The sequence below is a fragment of the Typopeltis vanoorti genome, chromosome 7, assembly GCF_054136105.1.
Source record: "Typopeltis vanoorti isolate ZY-2024b chromosome 7, IOZ_Tvanoo_1.0, whole genome shotgun sequence".
Classification (NCBI taxonomy): domain Eukaryota; kingdom Metazoa; phylum Arthropoda; class Arachnida; order Uropygi; family Thelyphonidae; genus Typopeltis; species Typopeltis vanoorti.
The window spans coordinates 116,014,317-116,035,429 of NC_143555.1; the positions used below are offsets into that span (position 1 = coordinate 116,014,317).

The 21,113-nt window shown below is 35.0% G+C and overlaps 1 protein-coding gene across 1 annotated transcript in view; it reads left to right on the forward strand.

Moving 5' to 3' along the window:
* LOC150104989 (electroneutral sodium bicarbonate exchanger 1-like) overlaps positions 1–21,113 on the forward strand; it is a 510,613-nt gene that overhangs the window by 310,204 nt on the left and 179,296 nt on the right. The window contains exon 16 of the mRNA XM_090395098.1: positions 11,363–11,476. Coding sequence (XP_090251224.1) covers positions 11,363–11,476 — 114 coding nt within the window. The remainder of the gene's footprint in view (positions 1–11,362; positions 11,477–21,113) is intronic.

Sequence of the window (21,113 nt, forward strand, 5' to 3'; positions counted from 1 at the left end):
TTCTCTTTTATTCTATCTGCTTCTGTCCATTGGAAGAGTCTCCCCCACTCTGCCCTCTCCCAAAGATTACAACCCTCAGCTGTTCAAGCAAAATGTGAACAGACTCCTCCTTTCTTCTATTCCTCTTGCCTACACACTGCACTAGTGTGCTATAGGTCTTACATCCTTTTGTGTGGAGCAGATATAAAAATAAATAAATAAAGATATAATATTAAAGCTTTTTTTCTTGGCATCTTTATCTTTAACTTATAGTTTCACCAAGTGAAAAAAACTTTCAATAAATGTTATGAAATGGTTGTTTAGTAGATGAAAATATAACTTAGATGATCTTCTTCTTTTTGACTATTCTGCAATTGAGCAGTTCTTCTTTTAGTAGCAGAAACTTTCCTTCCACTCTCTTCTGTTCTGAGCCTTCTCTTTCAAGGTTGTGTACCTGTCTCCATTCAGCATGTCATTTAGCATTGCTTTCCTTACTCTTCCTCTGGGTCTTTTTCCTTCTATTTTTCCTTTGATGGCATCTTTGATGATTCCATTCCCTCTCAGATGATATCATAACTATAAACCTTTAATTACATTACCACTTTCAAGATTTTACTAGAATCATATAAACACTACATGAGTAATGCAGGCACTGCGTGAAGAAGAAGGAATTAAAATTGTGAAAAGAGAGTGTGTATTAAGTGCTGCCTACCTGCACACATCAAGAGTTTCACATGCATCTTATGTGCTTATATACAAATGTAACCAACCAGAGAACCTACTCACAGTTAACACAAAAAAAAAATGTTTTTGAGGTGGAATGTATAGTGTAGAGCAGCCTCCTATGATTAATTCTGAAATTCCATGGAGGTGCCATGTAATAACTATATTATTATTATCATTACATGTTATAATAATTATAATAATTATTATATGTAAATGTAGTAATTATTACTACATGGAAATTATTATTATTATTACATGGGGAGCCTACAGTCTTAATGTACACTCTCTAACAAGCATAGTTAGACTGAAAGTTTAAGGATGAAAGTTTCTGTGATTTGTAATTGTTGCATAATCATAGCCAAATTTATTGGGGATAGTGAAATTTCTAAAAGCAGAGATATATTTGCATAAAAGTTTCTCTTATTTAGAAATTCCACAGAAACATATTCCTCAATATGTTTCTGTGGAATAATAACTTCTTTGTGTATCTTCTGTTAGCTGTCACATGGCATAGTTATCAAGACCAGAGTAACTTAAGTAATGAATGATATAATCCTTGTGTTCCTCAGTAAGATACTGAAAGTTCTCCAAGTTTGGCTGGTTTTAACAAACCAGTTTGAAGCTTAGGAGCACCTAATAGGTACCGTAGTGATTCAAGGGATAATGTTCATCTTCAGATAAAGTATAAGAGTAGTTAGTATTAATGTAACCTGTTGGTAGTAAGATATGACATTTTCTGAGGATTTTTGCCATCTTTCCTGATGGGGGGGGGGATAGTCATTGGATAAATTGTGCATATATGGTGGAGCTCAGAAGTGGAAACATTGGAACATTGGTATGTGTGTGTGGGGGGGGGGGGTAGTCAGACAAAATGTACATATATGGTAGAGCTCAGAAGTGAAAATATTGTAGAAAGCTTTTTTGATGATAATCAATTTACTTAAAGTGGGAACATTATTATTAGAACTAATCATTTTTTGTCTTTGGTTGACTAATGTTTATTGATGCTTGTTGTCAGATGGTGGTGTAGCTATTGATAGTTGTATTTTTCAGTATTTCTCAATTTCCTATATGTAGTATGTTGACTTTATATTGTGTTAAGCCAAGCAGCGAGACAGAGAATATGGTGATGGGTTAGGCAGTGTTACATTCTGTGATGACATTCATTTGTAAATGCTCCAAAAGAAGTTGGTGATGAGAAGAGCTCATACCAGTGCCATCAAAAAAAAAAAAAAAAAAAAAAAAAAAAAAAAAAAAAAATCAGCTGACGCCTTTTTATTCCCATATACGGGAGTAGGCGAGGCCATTTAGCCCTATCTAACTTTTGGAGACTGAATCGGCAGTTCAATCTCCACTGGTACCCAATCAGAGACAGATGGCCCAAGGCTATCACTAATTAAGCGGTACGCAGTGAAGGGAGACGGCTCAAACGTGCCGCCATCTCGTGGTCCCTAACCCTAACACAATATATTTTAATGTCTGAAATAATGTGGGTTCTACGGTCGATTTTCTTGAGTTTACAGGACGAAAAACCCGAGTTTCCGGGAGGAAAAACCTGTGCTTGCCCGTGCCAGAGATCGACTAACTCGGGAACCGGTCGAAAAAAGGCTTAGAAAAATTTCCTCTAGTCGCCGACTAGACTTGAAACCAAGCCTTCCTTCGTGCAGCTAAGTGCGGTGGTTTGCAAACGCCACATCCACTGAGCTACACAGGCTCCACTGCCATCAATTTCTATATAAAATTTTCCTTACCAAACAGAGGCTCTTGACTTCTTAATGAACTAAAACAGGACTAAAATTATTATTATCATTATTAACACCAGATCTCCATGCAGTCAAAAGACTCATCATGGGAGGCACACACTGTTACACAGAAAGCTCATCAAACTGTGCTTTAAACTCATTCAGTGTATCTGCATTCTCCCCCATGGAATAAGAATAGCCCCACTATAGCCCATGCATGCATATAATGTGACTAAAATGGGTATCCAGTGCCTGGGGGGGGGTATAGCTGGGTCACCCTGTCTCTGGGGGGGTCATAAATATGGAGGCCTGGTCCTCCAGGTTGAGGGTTGGGCTTGGGACTAACAACCCCCCCCCCCCCCACACACACACCCTGGAGAAAAAATAACTTGTCATGAAATCTAAAGAAATAACTGCTGGATGGACTAAATGGTGACAAAATGCACGTGTTTTAATTTTATTTTACTGTCTCTTTACTGATCTGGAGCTTTAAAAATGCTGCTGGAGCAACTGGATAAATACAGGATACTTGTTATGGCTAGACAAGAAATGAGATGGACAGGAGAGGAGATTATGGAAAAGAAAAATCATATTATTTTTTATAGCTGCCAAAAGAAAGATCACATGTTTGGAACAAGTTTCATTGTAAACATGAAGATAAAACATCTTATCATGGACTTCAGTGCAAACACACTTCAAACGTGTAGGTTACAAATTAAAGGACAGTTTTTTAACTACGGTTTTATCTGTGTACATGCTTCAACTGAAGAAAAGAATGGTGCTAAAAAAAGAGTTGTTTTATGATGAATTAGATAAGATCTATGGGAAATTACATCCAAAGAGGGGTGTAAAAATTATTATAGGTGATTTAAATGCCAAGATAGGCAAAGAGGTTACACACACAGGCCAACCACTGGGAAATATAGTTTACATAATGAGACTAACGATAATTGGACTAGATTGATCAACTTTGCTTTTTCAGAAGATATGATTATTGGTAGTGCAATGTTTAATCATAAATATATTCATAAAAGACTTGGAAGTCTCCTGATAGAGAGACACCTTTAACCAAATTGATCATCTTTTAATAATTCAAGACACCTATCTAATTTGATGGACGTTAGAACCTACAGAGCAGCAAATATTGATTCTGATCACTATTTGATTATATCAAAGATTAGAAGCAGAATATCTAATGCAAGGAAGATATATGGGTCCCATGCTAGAAAGTTTAATAAGGAAAGATTGAATGAATTAGGAGTTAAAGCCAAATGTGATGAGAGAATCAGTGAAAACCTGTCAGGTCTAACCATTGGTGAGAGTGTTAATGAGGCTTGGGAAGTTCTTAGGGATGTCATAGTGACAACAGCAGACATAGTATTAGGAAAAGTCAGTAGAGTTAAGTATAACCATTGGTTTGATGCAGAATGTGAATGTGTGACTGTATTAAAAAATGAGACATATAAACAAATGCAGCAAAGGAACCACACTTGTAAAGCTGTGGAGAAATGTTGTTTGGCTAGAAAAGAAGAAAAAAGAGTGCATAAAAATAGTAAGAAGAAATACTATGAGAATGAACTTAAGGAATTGGAACATCTCAGAAGTATGAATGAAAGTAGATCTTTCTATCAAAAGTTAAATAGTACTCGGAAAGATTTCCAGCCTAGAACAACATTATGTAGGGATAAGGAGAGTATAATTTTGAGTGAAATGAAATGATACTACGAAGATGGGCAGAGCATGAATTATTTGATTCAATAATTCATTGAATTATTGAATCCAAATATATCTGGTCAATGAGATGATATGAAAGAGAGTTGAGATCTAGAAGCAGTTGAACCAGTACCAACAGATGCAGAAGTGGAAGCAGCTATTAAAAAAACTTAAGAACAATAAAGCCCCAGGAATGGATAGGTTGCAAGCAGAATTAATTAAAAGTGCAGGTACAGAATACTTTAAGCAGCTGTGTCAACTTATCAACAAAATCTGGATTAATGAAACAATTCTAGATGAATGGAATCTGAGCTTCATATGCCCCATCCATAAGAAAGGTGATGTTATGTTCTAACTATAGAGGAATTAATTTACTATGTACAGCTTATAAAATTTTCTGTAACATTCTGTTTAAGAGACTTTATCCCTATGTAGAGAATGTTATTGGCGATTATCAGTATGGATTCCATCAAAAAAGATCTACAAATGATCAGATTTTTAATATATGCCAATTACTTGAAAAATGTAATGAATTTGTAATTGAAACACACTGCCTTTTTGTAGATTTTAGAGCCACATAGCATAGATAGCATAGATAGATCTGACTTGTGGCTTTTCTGTTGTTTATTGCAATGGAGGAACTACAGCTTCCACGAAAACTTATTGCTTTAGTTAAAGCTACAATGAGAAATACTCGTTGTCAGATCAAAATTCAGAACATGTTGTCTGATCCAATATATATATATAAAAAAATTATGGCTTAGCTTGCTCACCGTTTAACATAGCACTGGGAAAGGTTTTCAGAGATGCTGGCATTAATACAAGGGGAACTATTTTCTACAAATCAGTACAAATTATGGCATATGCAGATGATATCGATATTATAGGAAGGACACAAAATGCAATGGAAGAAACGTTCATCAGTTTAGAAAAGGCAGCAAAGAAGATGAATTTGCTTGATTAACCAAGAAAAAACAAAGTATATGCCAGTAATTAGAAAGATTTGTGATAATAATCCTTCTCAAATTGAAATTGGTTCCTATAAATTTGGAATTGTACATAGGTTTCTATACTTGAGATCAGAAGTTAATTGTAAAAATGATATCAGTACTAAGATTCAGAGATGTATTCTTTCTGCAAATAGATGCTTCTGTGGACTTAGGAAACACCTAAAGTCACATCTGATCTCAAGAAAAATAAAGATAATGATGTACAAATTACTTGTATGAACAGCGTAACTTATGCCTCTGAAAAACTGGATATTATCATTGGCAGATGAAAGATTGCTAGGTCTGTTTGAAAGAAGAGTTCTCAGATATATTTTTGGAGCAGTACAAAAAAAATGGTGTGTGGAGGAAAAGATATAACCATGACCTATACAGATTATTTAATGATCCAGACATTATTAAGTACATAAAAATAAATAGATTAAGTTGGGCTGGACACATTATACATGGATAGTAATAGAATGGTTAAGATGTTTAATGGGATGCTTAAGGGTCAGAGCTGTATAACTGAGAGGAAACCTCCACATAGCCTTTAAAGGAATGGAGAGAACGACCAGGGCTTCTGACCTAATGTCCACTCCTCACCTTCTCGTGGTGCACCCTGTTAGGTATCTACCTGGATACTGAACAAAACGAGGATAGGCTGGCAATTTGGGATTTAGCTGACCAAATTGTATTCTTATTGGCTTAAACCAAAATACCAAAATGATGGTACAACATGACAGAATTTCATTACTGGCTGGAGCGTTGCACAGTTAAACAATGTCCATGTTTTTGCTCCAACTCAACATCACCAGAGTTAAAGCTCGGTACTATCAACATAAGAAGCCTGAATGGCAAAGAAATGGAGCTAGCTGAGGAATTAGATAAGTACCAGATCGACATAATAGGGGTGACTGAAACAAAAAGGACAAAAACTGGTGAGATCTTTCTGAGCAATAAATACAAAATGTTATATTCAGTCAATGACAATCAAGGAAAAGAAGGAGTAGCCCAAGTATTCAACACAAAATACGAGGGTAATCTTCTTGAATGCAGGCAGTCTCAAGTAGAGTGAAGCGGGCAAATATGAAAATGGGGAACTGGACAATGAGACTTATTTGTGCCTATGGTCCCACAGAAGGGTCTACTAAGGTAGAAGTGGAGGAATTTTTTTAAGGCTTTTGAGAAAGAAACTGACACAATGAAAAAGGAAAAGTTGGTCCTTGTTGGGTATCTAAATAGCAGAGAAGGAAATGATTGGCAGACATACAAAAATATTTTGGGAAAATTTGAAGAAAACAGCAAAGCTAATAATAATGACAAATACCTGTTGGATTTCTGCTCAGGACATAGACTGGTTATTACTAACACCGTGTGCCAACATAAAAATGTGCACAAATTCACATGGAGAGAAGAGGCAAGGAATAAGAAAAGTTTCATTGACTATGTTATTGTTGATAGTGATGTTTTCTCCCTGGTGCAGGACACCAGACTGTACAGAGGATTTGAAATTGGAAGTGATCACTATTTAGTCTGGAGCAGGATAAAACTGAATTTCATTTTGAAAAGAAAAACATGTAAGAAAGTTTTAAAGAGAATAACAGTTGAGCAGCTCTCAGATGTGAACTGTAAACTAAAATACACAAAGATTATCAAAAAAAAAAATGAAAGAGTTTGAGAACAGGAACCAAACCTTGGAGATTCAGTGGCAAGCCTTGAAGAAAACCCTAATTGATTCAGCCAGAGAGGCATGCGGTGAGGTTGTCTGCAAGGATAGAAAAATCAGAACTCCATGGTGGACACAGGGAGTAAAAGAGGTAGTGAAGGAAAAGAAGAAAGCATATCAAAAGTTGCTGGTAAATAAGTCAGCTTGTGCTCTTAGAGAATACAGAGACAAATATAAGAAAGCTAAACACTGTATGAAACTAGCTAAACAAAAGTCATGGGAAGACTTTGGTAAGAACATAGAAAAAAAAGATATCAAGAAGGTTGCAAGATATTCTGGTGGTTGTTCAAGAAGCTCAGAAATGGAGGAAAAGTATTGTAAAAGGACTTAGAGATGATAAAGGTGACATGAAAACTGAAGAAAAAAAGATATCCTTCAAGTATGAAGTAATTACTTCGAAAAATTACTAAATGAAAGAAGCAGTGATAGCAAAGTGGTAAAAAACACTTAACAGGCATATAGTCAGGAATACATTGAAGTAGAAAAAGCCATCAAAGGATTGAAATGTTGAAAGGCAGCAGGAATATACGATATCCGACCAGGAATGCTGAGGTATGGAGGTATAAGAGTCCTACAGTGGCTGCACTGCACAGATCAGAAGGCCTGGACAAAGGGACGAATTCCTGATGATTGGAGGCGAAGTTTTCATAGTACCCATATATAAAAGGGGAAATAAAACGGAATGTGAGAACTACAGAGGTATATCCCTACTGAGTGTTCCTGGTAAGATTTATGCCAGTATACATGAAAAACGGTTTAGAAGAATTGTGGAAGAAAAGCTTGGTGAAGAACAAGCTGGATTCAGGTCATTAGAGGCTGTCACTTCAGATCTTCACTTTACGACAAATAGTTGAGAAATCATGGGAATATAACAAAGATCTGTATTTAAGTTTTGTTGATCTGGAAAAAGCATATGACAAGGCGCTAAGAGAGAAGCTATTCAAAATGCTACAGTTGTATGGTGTCAGTGGGACATTATATCAAGCAATACTTAGTCTTTATTTGAGTTGTAAGTCAGCAGTTAGAATTGAAGGAAGTACAGGAAGATGGTTTAATGTTAAATCTGGTGTCAGTCAAGGGTGTACATTATCCCCTCTGTTATTCATTATCTATATGGATCACATTATGAAGAAAAGTGGTATTAAACCTGATATCAAAATTTGAGATGTTAATGTAAGCTCTTTGCTTTATGCAGACGATGTTATACTTCTAAATAAATCTTCTACAAGTCTGCAAGATTCCTTGACTAAATTGAATAACTGTTGTAATAGATATGTTATGAAGGTCAGCAATAAGAAGACAAAGACAATGAAAATAGGTAGAATCATTGAAAATGTCAACTGCATTGTGAATGGAAAACCTTTGAACAAGTAAAACATTTCAGCTACTTAGGCACGATTTTTAGTAAAGATGGTAAATTAAATATGGAAATGGACAACAGAATCAACAAAGCTGGTATGATAGGAAGTCAATTGAATAAATTAATATGGAAGAGGAAGGAAATTAGTCGAAACACTAAATTAGCTGTATACAAGACAGTGTTCAAACCAGTTTTAACTTATGGATATGAGAACTGGGTCAGAAGTAAAACACTTGACCAAAGACTAGAGACTGTAGATATGAGAGTCCTGAGAAAGATTAGGGGGCATGAACAGATGGTATCAATAGCAATATCATATTAAAAATGAGGATATTAGGAAAGAAATTGACATTGTTAGCATCCTAGCAGAGCTAATCTCAGGTGGTATGGTCATTTAAATAGAATGGGCGAGGAAAGATTGGCAAAACAGGTGTTCTCTGCCAGGTTGCCAAAAAAACAACCCAGAGGAAGACCAAGATATAGGTGGATTGATATAGTTAAAAGTGCCTTAGACAACAGAAATGTAAGATCTGATAATGTTGGAGTCTTGACAAGTAACATACTGATTTGGAGGAAAATTGTAGATAGGAAGTTATTAATGATGTAAATGTTCATGTAGTACTATCATATCCTGTACACCCCCTTGATGATACATGGCAGGAATTTTATGATGATGATAATGAGATGCTTAAAGCTAAATTGGAAGAGAAAAGAAAAATTGGAAGACCTAAGATTGAGGTCTCTTCAGTGGGAGCCAGCCCAAGTGGAGATACCAGCCAGAAGCATTAGCAGGTCATCTCTACCTATAGGAGTTGCCAAATGGTCTGCCACCTTTTTAATAAATTACTCTGGATTTAGGGAAAGATGTTGAGCTACCAACACTCCTTACTCAGTATCTCCCATAATGCAAAACACATCTCCTTGCTTGTATGTCTAATGTTATGCATTAAGGGAAGGGCCACTACCCAGACTAGTTTCTTTGAAGAGACCTCAATAAAGGTCAAAACTAGTCTGGGTAGTAGCCCTTCCCTTAATGCATAACATTAGATATATCTGCAAGGAGATGTGTTTTGCATTATGGGAGATACTGAGTAAGGAGTGTTGGTAGCTTGCTCCACCTTTGCAAGGAGTGCCCTGGTATTGTACCACCTTACCCCAGTCCTGAAGATACTTTCAGGCGCAAACTTTGTTTGCTCACACTTGGATAAAGGATTAAACTAAATTTATTATACTCTAACCAAATGAAAAATAAACTTTCAACAAATAGGTTTACAACTTTTTGTGGGCGACAGTGGTTAAGAAAAATACTTTCTCAATTATCTATCTATATATATACATACTGATTCCATACATGCAAGATAGAAGAATCTATGAGCACATCAGTGCCACATGTGGGGTAAAGGTGAGGGTTGGGAAATATGCTTATTGACATTTTTTCTTCAAGAGTTGGAAGTTGTAATTGTTTGAAAACACTTCGTGAGAAAGGCTGTTCCACTGGTATACTCGTGCATCTTCCTCAGCATCTAAAAAATGGGATTTTCTTCCATTCAATATGCTATTTTTCACCCACCCAGCTACTACTGTAGCTCTATATAAATCCCAAATCTGCCCATACTTAGAAGCAGGTTCAGTGTGCTTGCAGTTATACTGAAAAGGGATGTGGGGAGCTGCTGCTCTTCTTTGAACAGGTCTCAATGATCTTAAGGGAGGTTTAGATGCACCATCCCAAACATGTGAGCAATATTCTAAGTATGGGCAGATTTGGGATTTATATAGAGCTACAGTAGTAGCTGGGTGGGTGAAAAATAGCATCTCAAATGGAAGAAAATCCCATTTTTTAGAAGCTGAGGAAGATGTAATATGTTTATGTAAGAAGAGGCCAGAAGTAAATGTTAGTCCAAGCAGAGATCTGCTGCTGTCTGGTGTGATTTGTGTACTACTGAGGGTAGGATAGGGATGAGCTGAGATCTCTTTCACTATCATCAGCAGAGCTGTTGGTAATTGAGTAGTTGTTTACATATAGGAGAAAGAGGATAGGTGATAGAACAGTCTTGAGATACTCGTGCATTGGTGGAAAAGCTTCATGAGAGGAAGCAATTCACCAATTGTTTTCTCTTCATGACATGTGTCCAGTTGTCGATAAATATAGTCCAAGATCAGCCATGAATTTTGATCAACAGAATCCATGCTGGTAATTGCTGATTAACCAGTAGACCTATAGGAAGTGGAAGAGTTGACTTTTGACCATTTTCTCCATTATTTTGTAGATGAGTGATGTTATGGCAATTGGTTTCGATAGTAGATTTTTTTTTTTTTTTTTTTTGGATAGGCTGGATATGTTATGCTTGCATCTTAGCATTGAATTTTGTAGAGATGATGCGAGATAGGTGTTAGCTTCAGAAGCACAATGTTTGAGTACATTTTGGAGAGATGCCATTGGGACTAGAAGACCATTTTTAGTGTTTTCAAATTGTGTATTCTTCTTATGTCTTTTTGTTAAAAAGGAGGCACATGGTACTTAATTTCTGATATGATTGAAGGCAGTTTACCCTAGTCATCTGTGCAGGAATTAGAGAGAAAAAATTAATGCCAGGTGGTCAGCTTTTTCTTTTAGTGCTGTAAGAGTAGTGCCATCTGGATGAGAGAGAGAGAGATGAAATCGCAGGTGAGCAGATGTGTCCGATGGCTTTTGCAAGGGACAAGAGGCAAGCTTTTTTATCGTTTGTCCTTTATGAAGTCAGATTTGGATTTCTTTTGGCTGCTTTGCATTTATTGTGTGCTTCAGCATAGAGTGAGTGAGTATGGAGCCTTTGCAATCTACCTATGCTAAGCTAATTTTTTTTCTTCAGTTGTTTTGGCACACATTCCATTGAACCAGGACTTGGAAACTGGATGAGAATTTTGGGTAGAATGGCTGTGAGGATAATTTTTGTGACAGAGCATGTCTTTGGGTCAGAAGAGCAGAATCAGTTGTCAGACCATGGAAAGATGCTTTTGTATAGAATTAAATTCGTGTACATAATTTATTTTTTACTATGCTTTTTTCTGGGTGGTGAAATGCATTCATTTTTCTAGAATTAATATATTTTAGGGTTAATTCTTGAATTAATATATTAATCAATTTCAGGTACGACAAGCAGTAAGTAACTTTGCTGTAGTTATAGCTGTGCTTATTACAACTGGTTTTGATGCTTATATTGGTCTAGAAACACCTAAGTTAGAAGTTCCTCAGGAGTTCAAGGTATTTATTTTTAACCAGTATTAACTGATTAATAGTTTCACTGCCTTTCTGGCTTATCTGTAAACTTACATGTATATAGTATTTATGTATATATGTATATTTTTTTAAAAAAAATTTTGATTTAAGTGTGTTATTTATTATCAAGAATTAGCCTCTGAAATTTATACAGACCTTGTTCTGTAGGTTTCAGTACTGAGAATATACTTTTTTTTTTTGTCTATTGTAGTACTTTGTATTTTTGTATCTGATTTTTATCAAATTTGTCACAGCAATTATTTAATTTGGCTAGTGAAACTGGTAGCAGATTTATTTGAGGATTACATTATACTCCTTAATGTTTATTGTGCAAAAAAACTGAGCTTAATATCTCCTATTTAATAGACCTCAAGTTCAGTATCATTTTTCTTTATAATATAGTTCATACCATACAGTTTAGGGGTTTGAACATTTTATTTTCTTAGTACCTTATTATTCTCATAATTTTTGTCTATTTGTTGTAAAGTAAAAATCCATACTGAAATACTTGGAAAGTTCTTATCCATACTATATGGATATGTTTTAAAAGTTCTTTATGTTTGCCAAGACCAGGCATGAATGATTTTTTTAGCTTTTTCCCAAGTATGTTTACATAAATCTGTCTATAACACACTCATTAATGAAATTCATCTATAATATCTCCATTTAGTTTTATTTCTCTTCTTAATAATTTTATATAAATAAGCAAAACCTATGCTAGAGTCATATATGAGTAAGAGGGTAGAAGTACAGAGAAAGATGAAAGAAGACAAGAAATTGATTCATTGATTTGGAGCCAGACAGCGATGAATTGGCTGTTGACTGGCAGTTGCTCCCTTTTTTTAAGGCTTAAGCCAAAGTTTATTAATGGCGAAAGTCAGTTCAGTAAAACAGCACCAATGAAAATACCTATCTATATTATGCCTTTTAATAAAAAGGTATAACGCAGAAACAAAATATCTATGAGAATGGGTGGAGTAATTCCCTGAGAAAGGTATCATCACTTAACTGTCCTCTTCTGGATTGCTGCAAAAATTTTTAGTGAGGCTTATAGTTCATGACTCCAAATGTGAGGAACAGTATTCTGAGATTGGGTGGAATTGTATGAGATTAAAAAGGTGCAAGTGAGAAGCTCTCTCTGTCTTGAGGAGAAAAGGAGACTATTTTTTGGAAGTTGAGGAGCTCCATATATTCTCTGTTTGTTTTAGAAAAGGCTAGAGATGTCACATTCACTCAGTTCAAGAAGAGAACATAATGTTGACTGAAGATCGCAATATTTCATAAGTAAAAGAATATAAAGCTAGCGCTTTCTTGGAAGAAAGAAGGCAGAATTACATATTGATAGCATTGAAACTTGACAAGGTTGGCATCATCTCATTCAACAGTTGTAAGGAAATCAGTGTTTAAGGCACTGGGTTTATAAGACCTTGCAACTTAGAATGTTTCAGTACTGCAAGGTTTTTCAAATGAAGAGGTAGGGGAATGAATATACTATCTCATGAGCAAAGCTAATGGATAGAATTTGAGGCTGTTGGAAGAAGGTCATTTATATATAGGAGAAAAAGGATAGATCAGAGTATGGTGTCTTGTGGTACTCTAGCAAATCTAAAGAAACTGGTTACAGACTAGCAAACTACCATCTTATGGTAAACTATAAGAGGTCTGCTTTGTAGGTTTCTATTCCAGACCTGATGAAATGCTTGGGGAAAAAATGTCAAGAGTAAGTGTACAAGTTCTTTAAATCTTTCTTGGACCTGTGCCCAAAGATAAGTGATGCAAACTAAGCACTCATTGATTTGTTAATCAACCTCCAGGTGGTAGTGATGGTTAAGAAGTTGATGAGCTTCATTATTTTTGAGAAAACTGAGGTAAGGTTGTTGGAATGATATGTTAAATGGTAACTTTTATTTCTCATTTTTAAAATGAGCTGCATGTATACCTGTTTTCATGCTATGGAGTGAATGCCAAATAAGTATGAAAGAGATGATATATGATGGGTGATAGTTTTTGAGGCAATTGGAAATTGTGATATATCAGGACTGGAAGAATTATTAGTATCTATGCTGCTCCAAGTTTCCTATGTCTTTCTGGTGTAAGATTAGAAGGAATATGCAGTGTATTGTTTTGGTCGATTTCAAAATGATTTCTCTACATTATCTATGTAGGAGTTGCAGGAGAAGAATCAACTTTGTCTTTAGGTGATGTTATGGCATTAAGTCTGGATGTATATGTGTGTGAGAGAAAGAAAAGCGGCAGCATGGAAAAGCAGGAGTTTCATCCATTAGCCTTGACAAGGGCAATAAGGCACAAATACAATTTAAGCAGGAGGTGAATTATTTGTATTTTGCACTTTCAAAAATCAAATATGAAAATTTTTTAAGTTTTTTTTTTTCCAATTGCAAACTTTACTGCAGACTGAGTGTGCAGCTGAAGTTATTGTTACAAGCCACTTGTAATATATTAGTTTGTTTTATTGGATTGCCTTGATACAAATTGCTATAGTAAAAATTATACTCCAGTTCTCTTCTGGGATTTGAAATTCTGGTCCAGTCTTTGGAATTAAGTAATGTGAAAAACTGAAACTTTCACATTGTCGTCAACATCAGTATGTACCCTGAAAGTGGTTTACAGGATACTGTGATAGTACTGCACAGTTATTACATTATTATTAATATCCTGTCAACAGTTTTCCTCCAGATTAATTGCTATTTGTCAGAACTAATATTGTCAGATCTTACGATATTAAGGCATTATCTAGGTTATGCCTTAATATCGTAAGATTAAAAAAGATATTAAAAGGATAAGTAAGATTAAAAAAGATATTAAAGAAGTTAACAAAACAACTACTTGTTTTGTTAACTTCTTTCATCCTATATAAGTAATCATACCACTCTTAGATTAGCTCCACTCACATATTCTTGAATGCTGTGCCAAGTGCCTTTCTAATATCTTCATTTTTAATACTTTTAATATTTTAATATTTGTTGAATATTTCTAATTTTGATATCAATTTGATTTGATATATTGATTTGATATTGGTTTAATGCCAGTGATGTATAGAGGCAATAAATAACAGCAGACATAGTATTCATCCTTATCTTACTAGAAATCTTCTTCAGTTCTAACTGCAGACTTGGAGAAAAATCAAGAGAATGAACAGACGACATCAATGGCAGAATCATATGAAAAGTGAAGATTGTTTTGTAGATTGCTACCACATTGAAATATCCTACACATAATTTGTGGCACTTCAGTATAAGTGAATGTTGTCCTTCACTAACTGCAATTTGCAGCTTTTCTTGCATAATATCCAAAGAAGAATAGTCAGGAAGTTTTAGATAATTGGCACAAGTCATCACCGATAGAAGATAATCATCTGGATTTTCGTTGGAATCCAAAGTCTTTCGCACAATAGTTAATGGAGGGGAAAGGCTCTTTAAACCTCCAACAGATAACTTTGGGGATCCAGTGACAAACTGAAGAAATTGTCTTTGTTGCTCTTTATTGTAGCTACTAAGAATGTCAAACAAAAATCTAATAGCAAGGCTGCCATGGGTATAGCCATGATCGGGTCGGCAGCATTCCATTAAGCTCTTAATATCCCACTGGCTATGACCACTTCCACAGAACAGATATTCCAACTCATCAGGAAAAAATATTTGAAGTTGTATAAGTGGGAACACAGATTCAAACCCTTCTCTAAATGCTTCCATTTGCCGTTTGATGCCTTCAACTAATGTCCAATGGCTAACCAGCTTTAGATATTCCTCTATATTATGAATAGTTACAGGGATATCTCCACTGGGCAACCATCAAGTGTTAACTTTCTAGGGCACATTTTAGACTAGATGGAGTATGAGACTTATCTAGTTGCAATTTACGTTTCTGAATGGCTAGTTGTTCCAGTTGATAAAATGTTTGTGCAACTACAGAATCAACATGCTTCAAATCTAAAGAGGATAAGTTGTTTTCCTGTCCCAACATCTGCCTATAAAATGTTAGGCTAAGTGGAATATCCAGCATTCGAGAATCCATGAGCGCTTTAGCCATAAATTTTCCCAGCAATTTAAATTTACTCCGCACTTTGGTAACCAAACCAACTTTGGCATTTCGACCAAGAGGCAAAGGAAAGAGCCCACGTGGAGAATAAACATATTCTACTGCTTGTTCTTTTCCACTATCTGGTGTAACAACTTCTCCATGCCACATCTCCAAGTCAGAACGCTGAAGCTCCTTTGATACTAAGGCATAAAATTCTAATGTTGGCCCCAATCCAGTCCTCACCTCACTCTCATACTGTATTTCTAAAAGAGCACTTGAGGTACCTAAGTCTTGCATAACAATTTTTGCTTGCTTAAGCAGATCATTTCGAGCAACTGTGCGTTTTCTACGATCCAGTCTAGGAGTAACTCTTTCACTACTATCGCTACTACTGAGTTCTGGAGTCATGTCCAGAAGTTGCTGCAGTGCTCTATCCCTATCGAATGAAGTTACATAAAAGAGAAGATGCCTGGTCTCAAATGGGAAAAGAAATGGACAAGCATATGCAATCTGACACAACCATGAAGGAACATTACCAGTCATAATGACTAAAGGATCTTGAAGTTGTCTGTTAGCTTTAGCAGTTAACTATTGTGCAAAAGACTTTGGATTCTAATGAAAATCCAGATGATTATCTTCCATCGGTGATGACTTGTGTCAATTATCTAAAACTTCCTGACTATTCTTCTTTGGATATTATGCGAGAAAAGCTGCAAATTGCAGTTAGTGAAGAACAACATTAATTTCACTTATCCTGAAGTGCCACAAATTATGTGTAAGATATTTCGATGTGGTAGCAATCTACAAAACAACCTTCAGCTGATGTACTGCTGAGAAGCAAAATACACGAAAAGTGAAGATGTTAGGAAGGAACTTGCCATCATTAGCATTCAAGAATGTGTGAGCAGAATTAATCTAAAGTGGCATGGTCACTTAAACAGAATGGAAAAGAAAAGGTTAGCAAAATGTATATGATGCCAAGATGACAGAAAAAAAGACCCAGAGGAAGATCAAACTTTCATTGGATTAATACAGTTAGAAGCTCTAGAAGGCAGAAATATAAGATCTGACAATAAAGGGATAACAAATGACAGATTAATTTGGAAAGAATTATTAACAGGCAGCTTAATCATGTAGCACTGTAATAAGCCTAGTATCCTGTATATGATGATATCATGTACAGGATACTATAAGTTCTATAAGTATCATAAGTTCTCTATTAAGAAAGCGCTTGACATTTTCCATGCTCCTACTTTTACCAGTCTCATCCAATGGGAGGAGTGTTTTGGTTCTGGAAACAAGTTTTCATCATTCATATTCACGGACATCATAGGTTGTTTTAGCCATAATTCCATCTAGATCTTATCTTCATCTGGGCTTTCTTCCTACTATCTTGGTAGCAAACACTTTTTGCTTATCTTTTTGTTCCTTTTCTATATAAATGACCATAATACTTTAGATATACTGTATTCACACATTCTTGAATGCTAATGCTGTCATGTTCCTTTCTAATATCATTTTTAACATGATTTTGTCATTTGATACCATCTGTTTGCTCCTGTAATTTTCCGCATAATCTGTGGATTCTGATTTTTGATTGATTGTTCTATTTTTAACTCAACTCTTAGATCCATAGGTTAAAATTGGTTTGAACGTTGTTCTGTGCTAGTATTTTGCATTTAGCATTTTACCCAGTTTCTCTCTTATTCCATATAAATTGATTCACCTGACTACCCATCATATCAACTTTGCTACCCACTGTCGTGACGTTCTATTTTCATGTTGTGTTCTAATCTGCCATCTTGTTTCAAGTCACTCTTATTAATAAAACAACTAATTGCAAATTGATCATCGATCCAAAAGTAGGGAAATTTATAATTATACTGCGCCACCCTAATTTTAGATTAGTCTATATAAAACAGTAGGATCAATTCTTAATTAAGTCTTCTCATTTAGGCCGAATTATTTACTATTCTACTTGGGGCACCCGCAAGATTCGAATTTTTTTATGAACGGTGCAATAAAAGGGAATTCAGGCAAACACAATATTTAGATTAACAAAATAAAACATTTAATATATGATATATAACAAATACAAGAATTCTACCTTTAAATGAAACAATACAAATAACTTAATACATCTTGCTAAGTCACTCATTCCAATTCAATGTTCTAAACTTTAACATACAATTCACAGCTTCAAAATTACAAGCCTTCTTAACTCAAGTTAATAAAACAAAACTTCTCTTTTGATCAGTCTGCACATATCTATCAGTTGTACTTAATGTTTAAATTCACAGCAGGCACTAATCAAGGTAGACAATATTCCAAGCAATCTTATTTCGGACCTTGAATTTCGAAGATACGTTATAGTTAATGTTAGAATAAACAAACATGTAAGACTACTCTTACCAGATACACTCTTCAATACATCAATTTATTGTGAGCACACTTATGAATTAACTTATTTAAGCTAGCGGAACACATTAAATAAAATTCTCTAACGCTTTAACTGAACTACTGTTAATCGCGCTTCACTACTCTAAACAACAGCAATAAGGCACTGATATTTTTCCTTGTTTACTTTTCTCCAACTGGTTAAATTCATTATAATTCTTTTCAGGGCAACATAGAATTAAGACGTAATCATAGACTAACTGGAACTAATCAGAATTTCCCATTGAATGTCCAGTTCTTTATTTATCTGATTACGACATCAATTTTCCTCTACAACAACAGCTGATTTCACTTGCAGCTGAGTATATGATTCACTACGTTTTTGCTCACTTCAACCACTCTTCTCATGAATTTCTGCCCTAAAGAATTTATAATTTTCTTTCACTTTTTTGCTTGTATTCTACCTTCCTTCAGGCTCCGCAAAACTCTCCCCTTTTCTTCTAATCTAAAATTCTTATTGCCTCTCTTTTCTCCTTTTCGTTCCAAGGTCACGCACTCTTCGACTCGTGCTTGTTTATTTCATGCGTCTCCATGACAAACAATGAACGCAAACATTTCGCTAATGTAATACAACGCTTTACTACTACATAAGTGATTACATAACGTTAAATTTTTACAAATAAGAATAAACAGAATATTTGAGCTACTTAATCAGCTTTTTCATTACGTATACAATTATTTATAATAACACTTTTCGTTACTTTATATATATTTTTTTGTTATCATAAATTTCTACACATATTATTATTTAATAAATTAATAGTAAGTTAAATTTAGAATAAATATTTAAATAGTAATCCTTAATTAAGGAACAATAAATAATTTTTATACAAATCATGATTAATATATAATAAGCAATGTTAAATGTGAATGAAAAAAATAAATTACACAACATAGTTTCATTCACAATTTAACACCACCATATTTGTTATCTGTTTCCATATTCATTTTGCCATCTTCACTAAAAATTCTGCCTAAATAGCTGAAATGTTTTATTTGTTTTGTAGATTTTTGGTTGAAAATGCAGTTTTCGGTGTCCCTGCCTATTTTCATAGTTTGGCTTTTAATTACTGATTTTCATATCAAATTCCTTTAAAACTGCTTAGTTTAATTAAAGAGTCCTGAATACGTGGATTTATTTAGGAGAATAATATCATCTGCATAAAGTAAAGCGGTGTTTGATGTCTCAAACTGAATCAGTTTTGATATTTAATGCAAATTTTAGTGCCATCATGATGTGATTGATATTGGTGATGAATAACTGTGGGGATGGCACACGCTTTTATCTTATAATAGCAAAGGTTGGTCGATTGGTAGAGCCTCTGCTACTAATGGCTCGCACAAAGTTAAGCAAGTTTGAGCACGGTTGGTAGTTGGAAGGGGATCTATCGCTCGATGCTGTTGGCACACTCTCCCTCGATGGACTCCCTGGAGATGTCACATAATAATAATAATAATATCTGATTTTACATTAAATCATGTTCCTGAGCATCCTTCAGTTTTAATTGCTGCATTACAACTTAAGTATAATGCTATGATATATAGGAGAATACCAAAAAAAAACACTGTTATGTTTTTTTTGGTATCCACCTTATCATATGCCTTTTCCAGATGTACAGAACTTAAATATCGATGTCTATTATATTTCCATGATTTCTTAACTATGTGACCTTAAACCTATTTTATACTATCCAAAGTTACATGTCAACAGTTTTTTTTTTGCAAGCATACTTACTAAATCTTAACTGGATGGTGCTCTCAGTTTTCGTATGTTCATATCATGTTTATGCTTGCTGATTCCTTTGGTAGTAACTTCATTTGTGAACTTTTCCAGGAGCCTCTAGAATATTTTGCCACTTTCAGGAGGAAATTTTATTCTGCAATCTTTGTACAGTCTCTTTTCATTACTTTTGTTAACTACTTTTAAATGCAACTTATAAGTTTCTTATATTTTTCTCTGTATTCTCTAATTTAAGAGTACCTGCTGACTTATATTCCAGAACTTTCTGTACTATTTCTTTTCATTGCTTTCATCTCTGACTAGTGTCCATCATGAGCTCTTAATTTTTTTTTTCATTCTTGCAGGTACAATTTTATCCTACCTTAGATCATTAAAAGTGCTTAAGATTTTTTTCCACTTAAGACTCCAGGGTTTGGTTTTTCCTTTACCTCCCCCCCCCCCCAATAAAATTTGTACAGGTGACCATAAAATAACTTTCCCTCTTTGGAGGCATCTGTACCTAAAACCAATAAACGGAATGAGACCAGATTTTCTATTGAGACTTTTCAAAGCATGGGGAGATGAATTCCACAAAAAAAAGATTTAGTATCAAAAGTCGCCGATAGGAGAAATTTTGGTGCTGGCAGAGCCAAAAGCAGTCAAATATTTGCAGTAAATGCAGGTAAAAAGGATTATGCAAATTTTACTGCGCGTACGTGACAGCAGCACCACCAATTCCACTTAAAAAGGGATTGGGAACTTTCAGGCAGTTATTCAAATGACTGACGAATTGTGCTCAATATGCATCCTACCTTGCCTCAGCGTGCTTTACTTGTTAAGTTGTTTTACCTTAAACAGTGCAATGCCGTAGCGGCCCTTTGGGAATTTAGAAGGCTTCATAACCTGTGTACAGGTCCTATGTCAGCTGTAGCACTGAGAGCTATGATTAAGAAGTTTGAAGAAACTGGATCTCTAGGAGTTAGACACAGGGACCAGTACTGGTCCAATCACTCGTGCAATAGCTTGTGGTACAGTCTGGAAACATCTGGTACAGTGGTACTTGATATAGCTTATGGTACAGTCTGGAAAATCTTACGGAAAATGCTTCACTTCTGTCCGTATAAGTTCAGTCATATGCAAGCACTAACTACCACAGATTATGGTAAGTGCATGACCTTCGCACTAACATTTCTTGCCCAAATGGAGGTCGATTCAGATGAATAAAACATTATTTCCTGTGAGTTCAATCACTACATTAATTTCTGTGTCTCTTGCAAGTTGTTTTAGTTTAATTATTATTATTCTTATCATTATAACTCGCCACATATCCAGTTGGAATGAATGACGCAGCTGTTGCTTACACCGTCAAAATGTTATTATTCCATTTTATCTGTCTTTAACGTA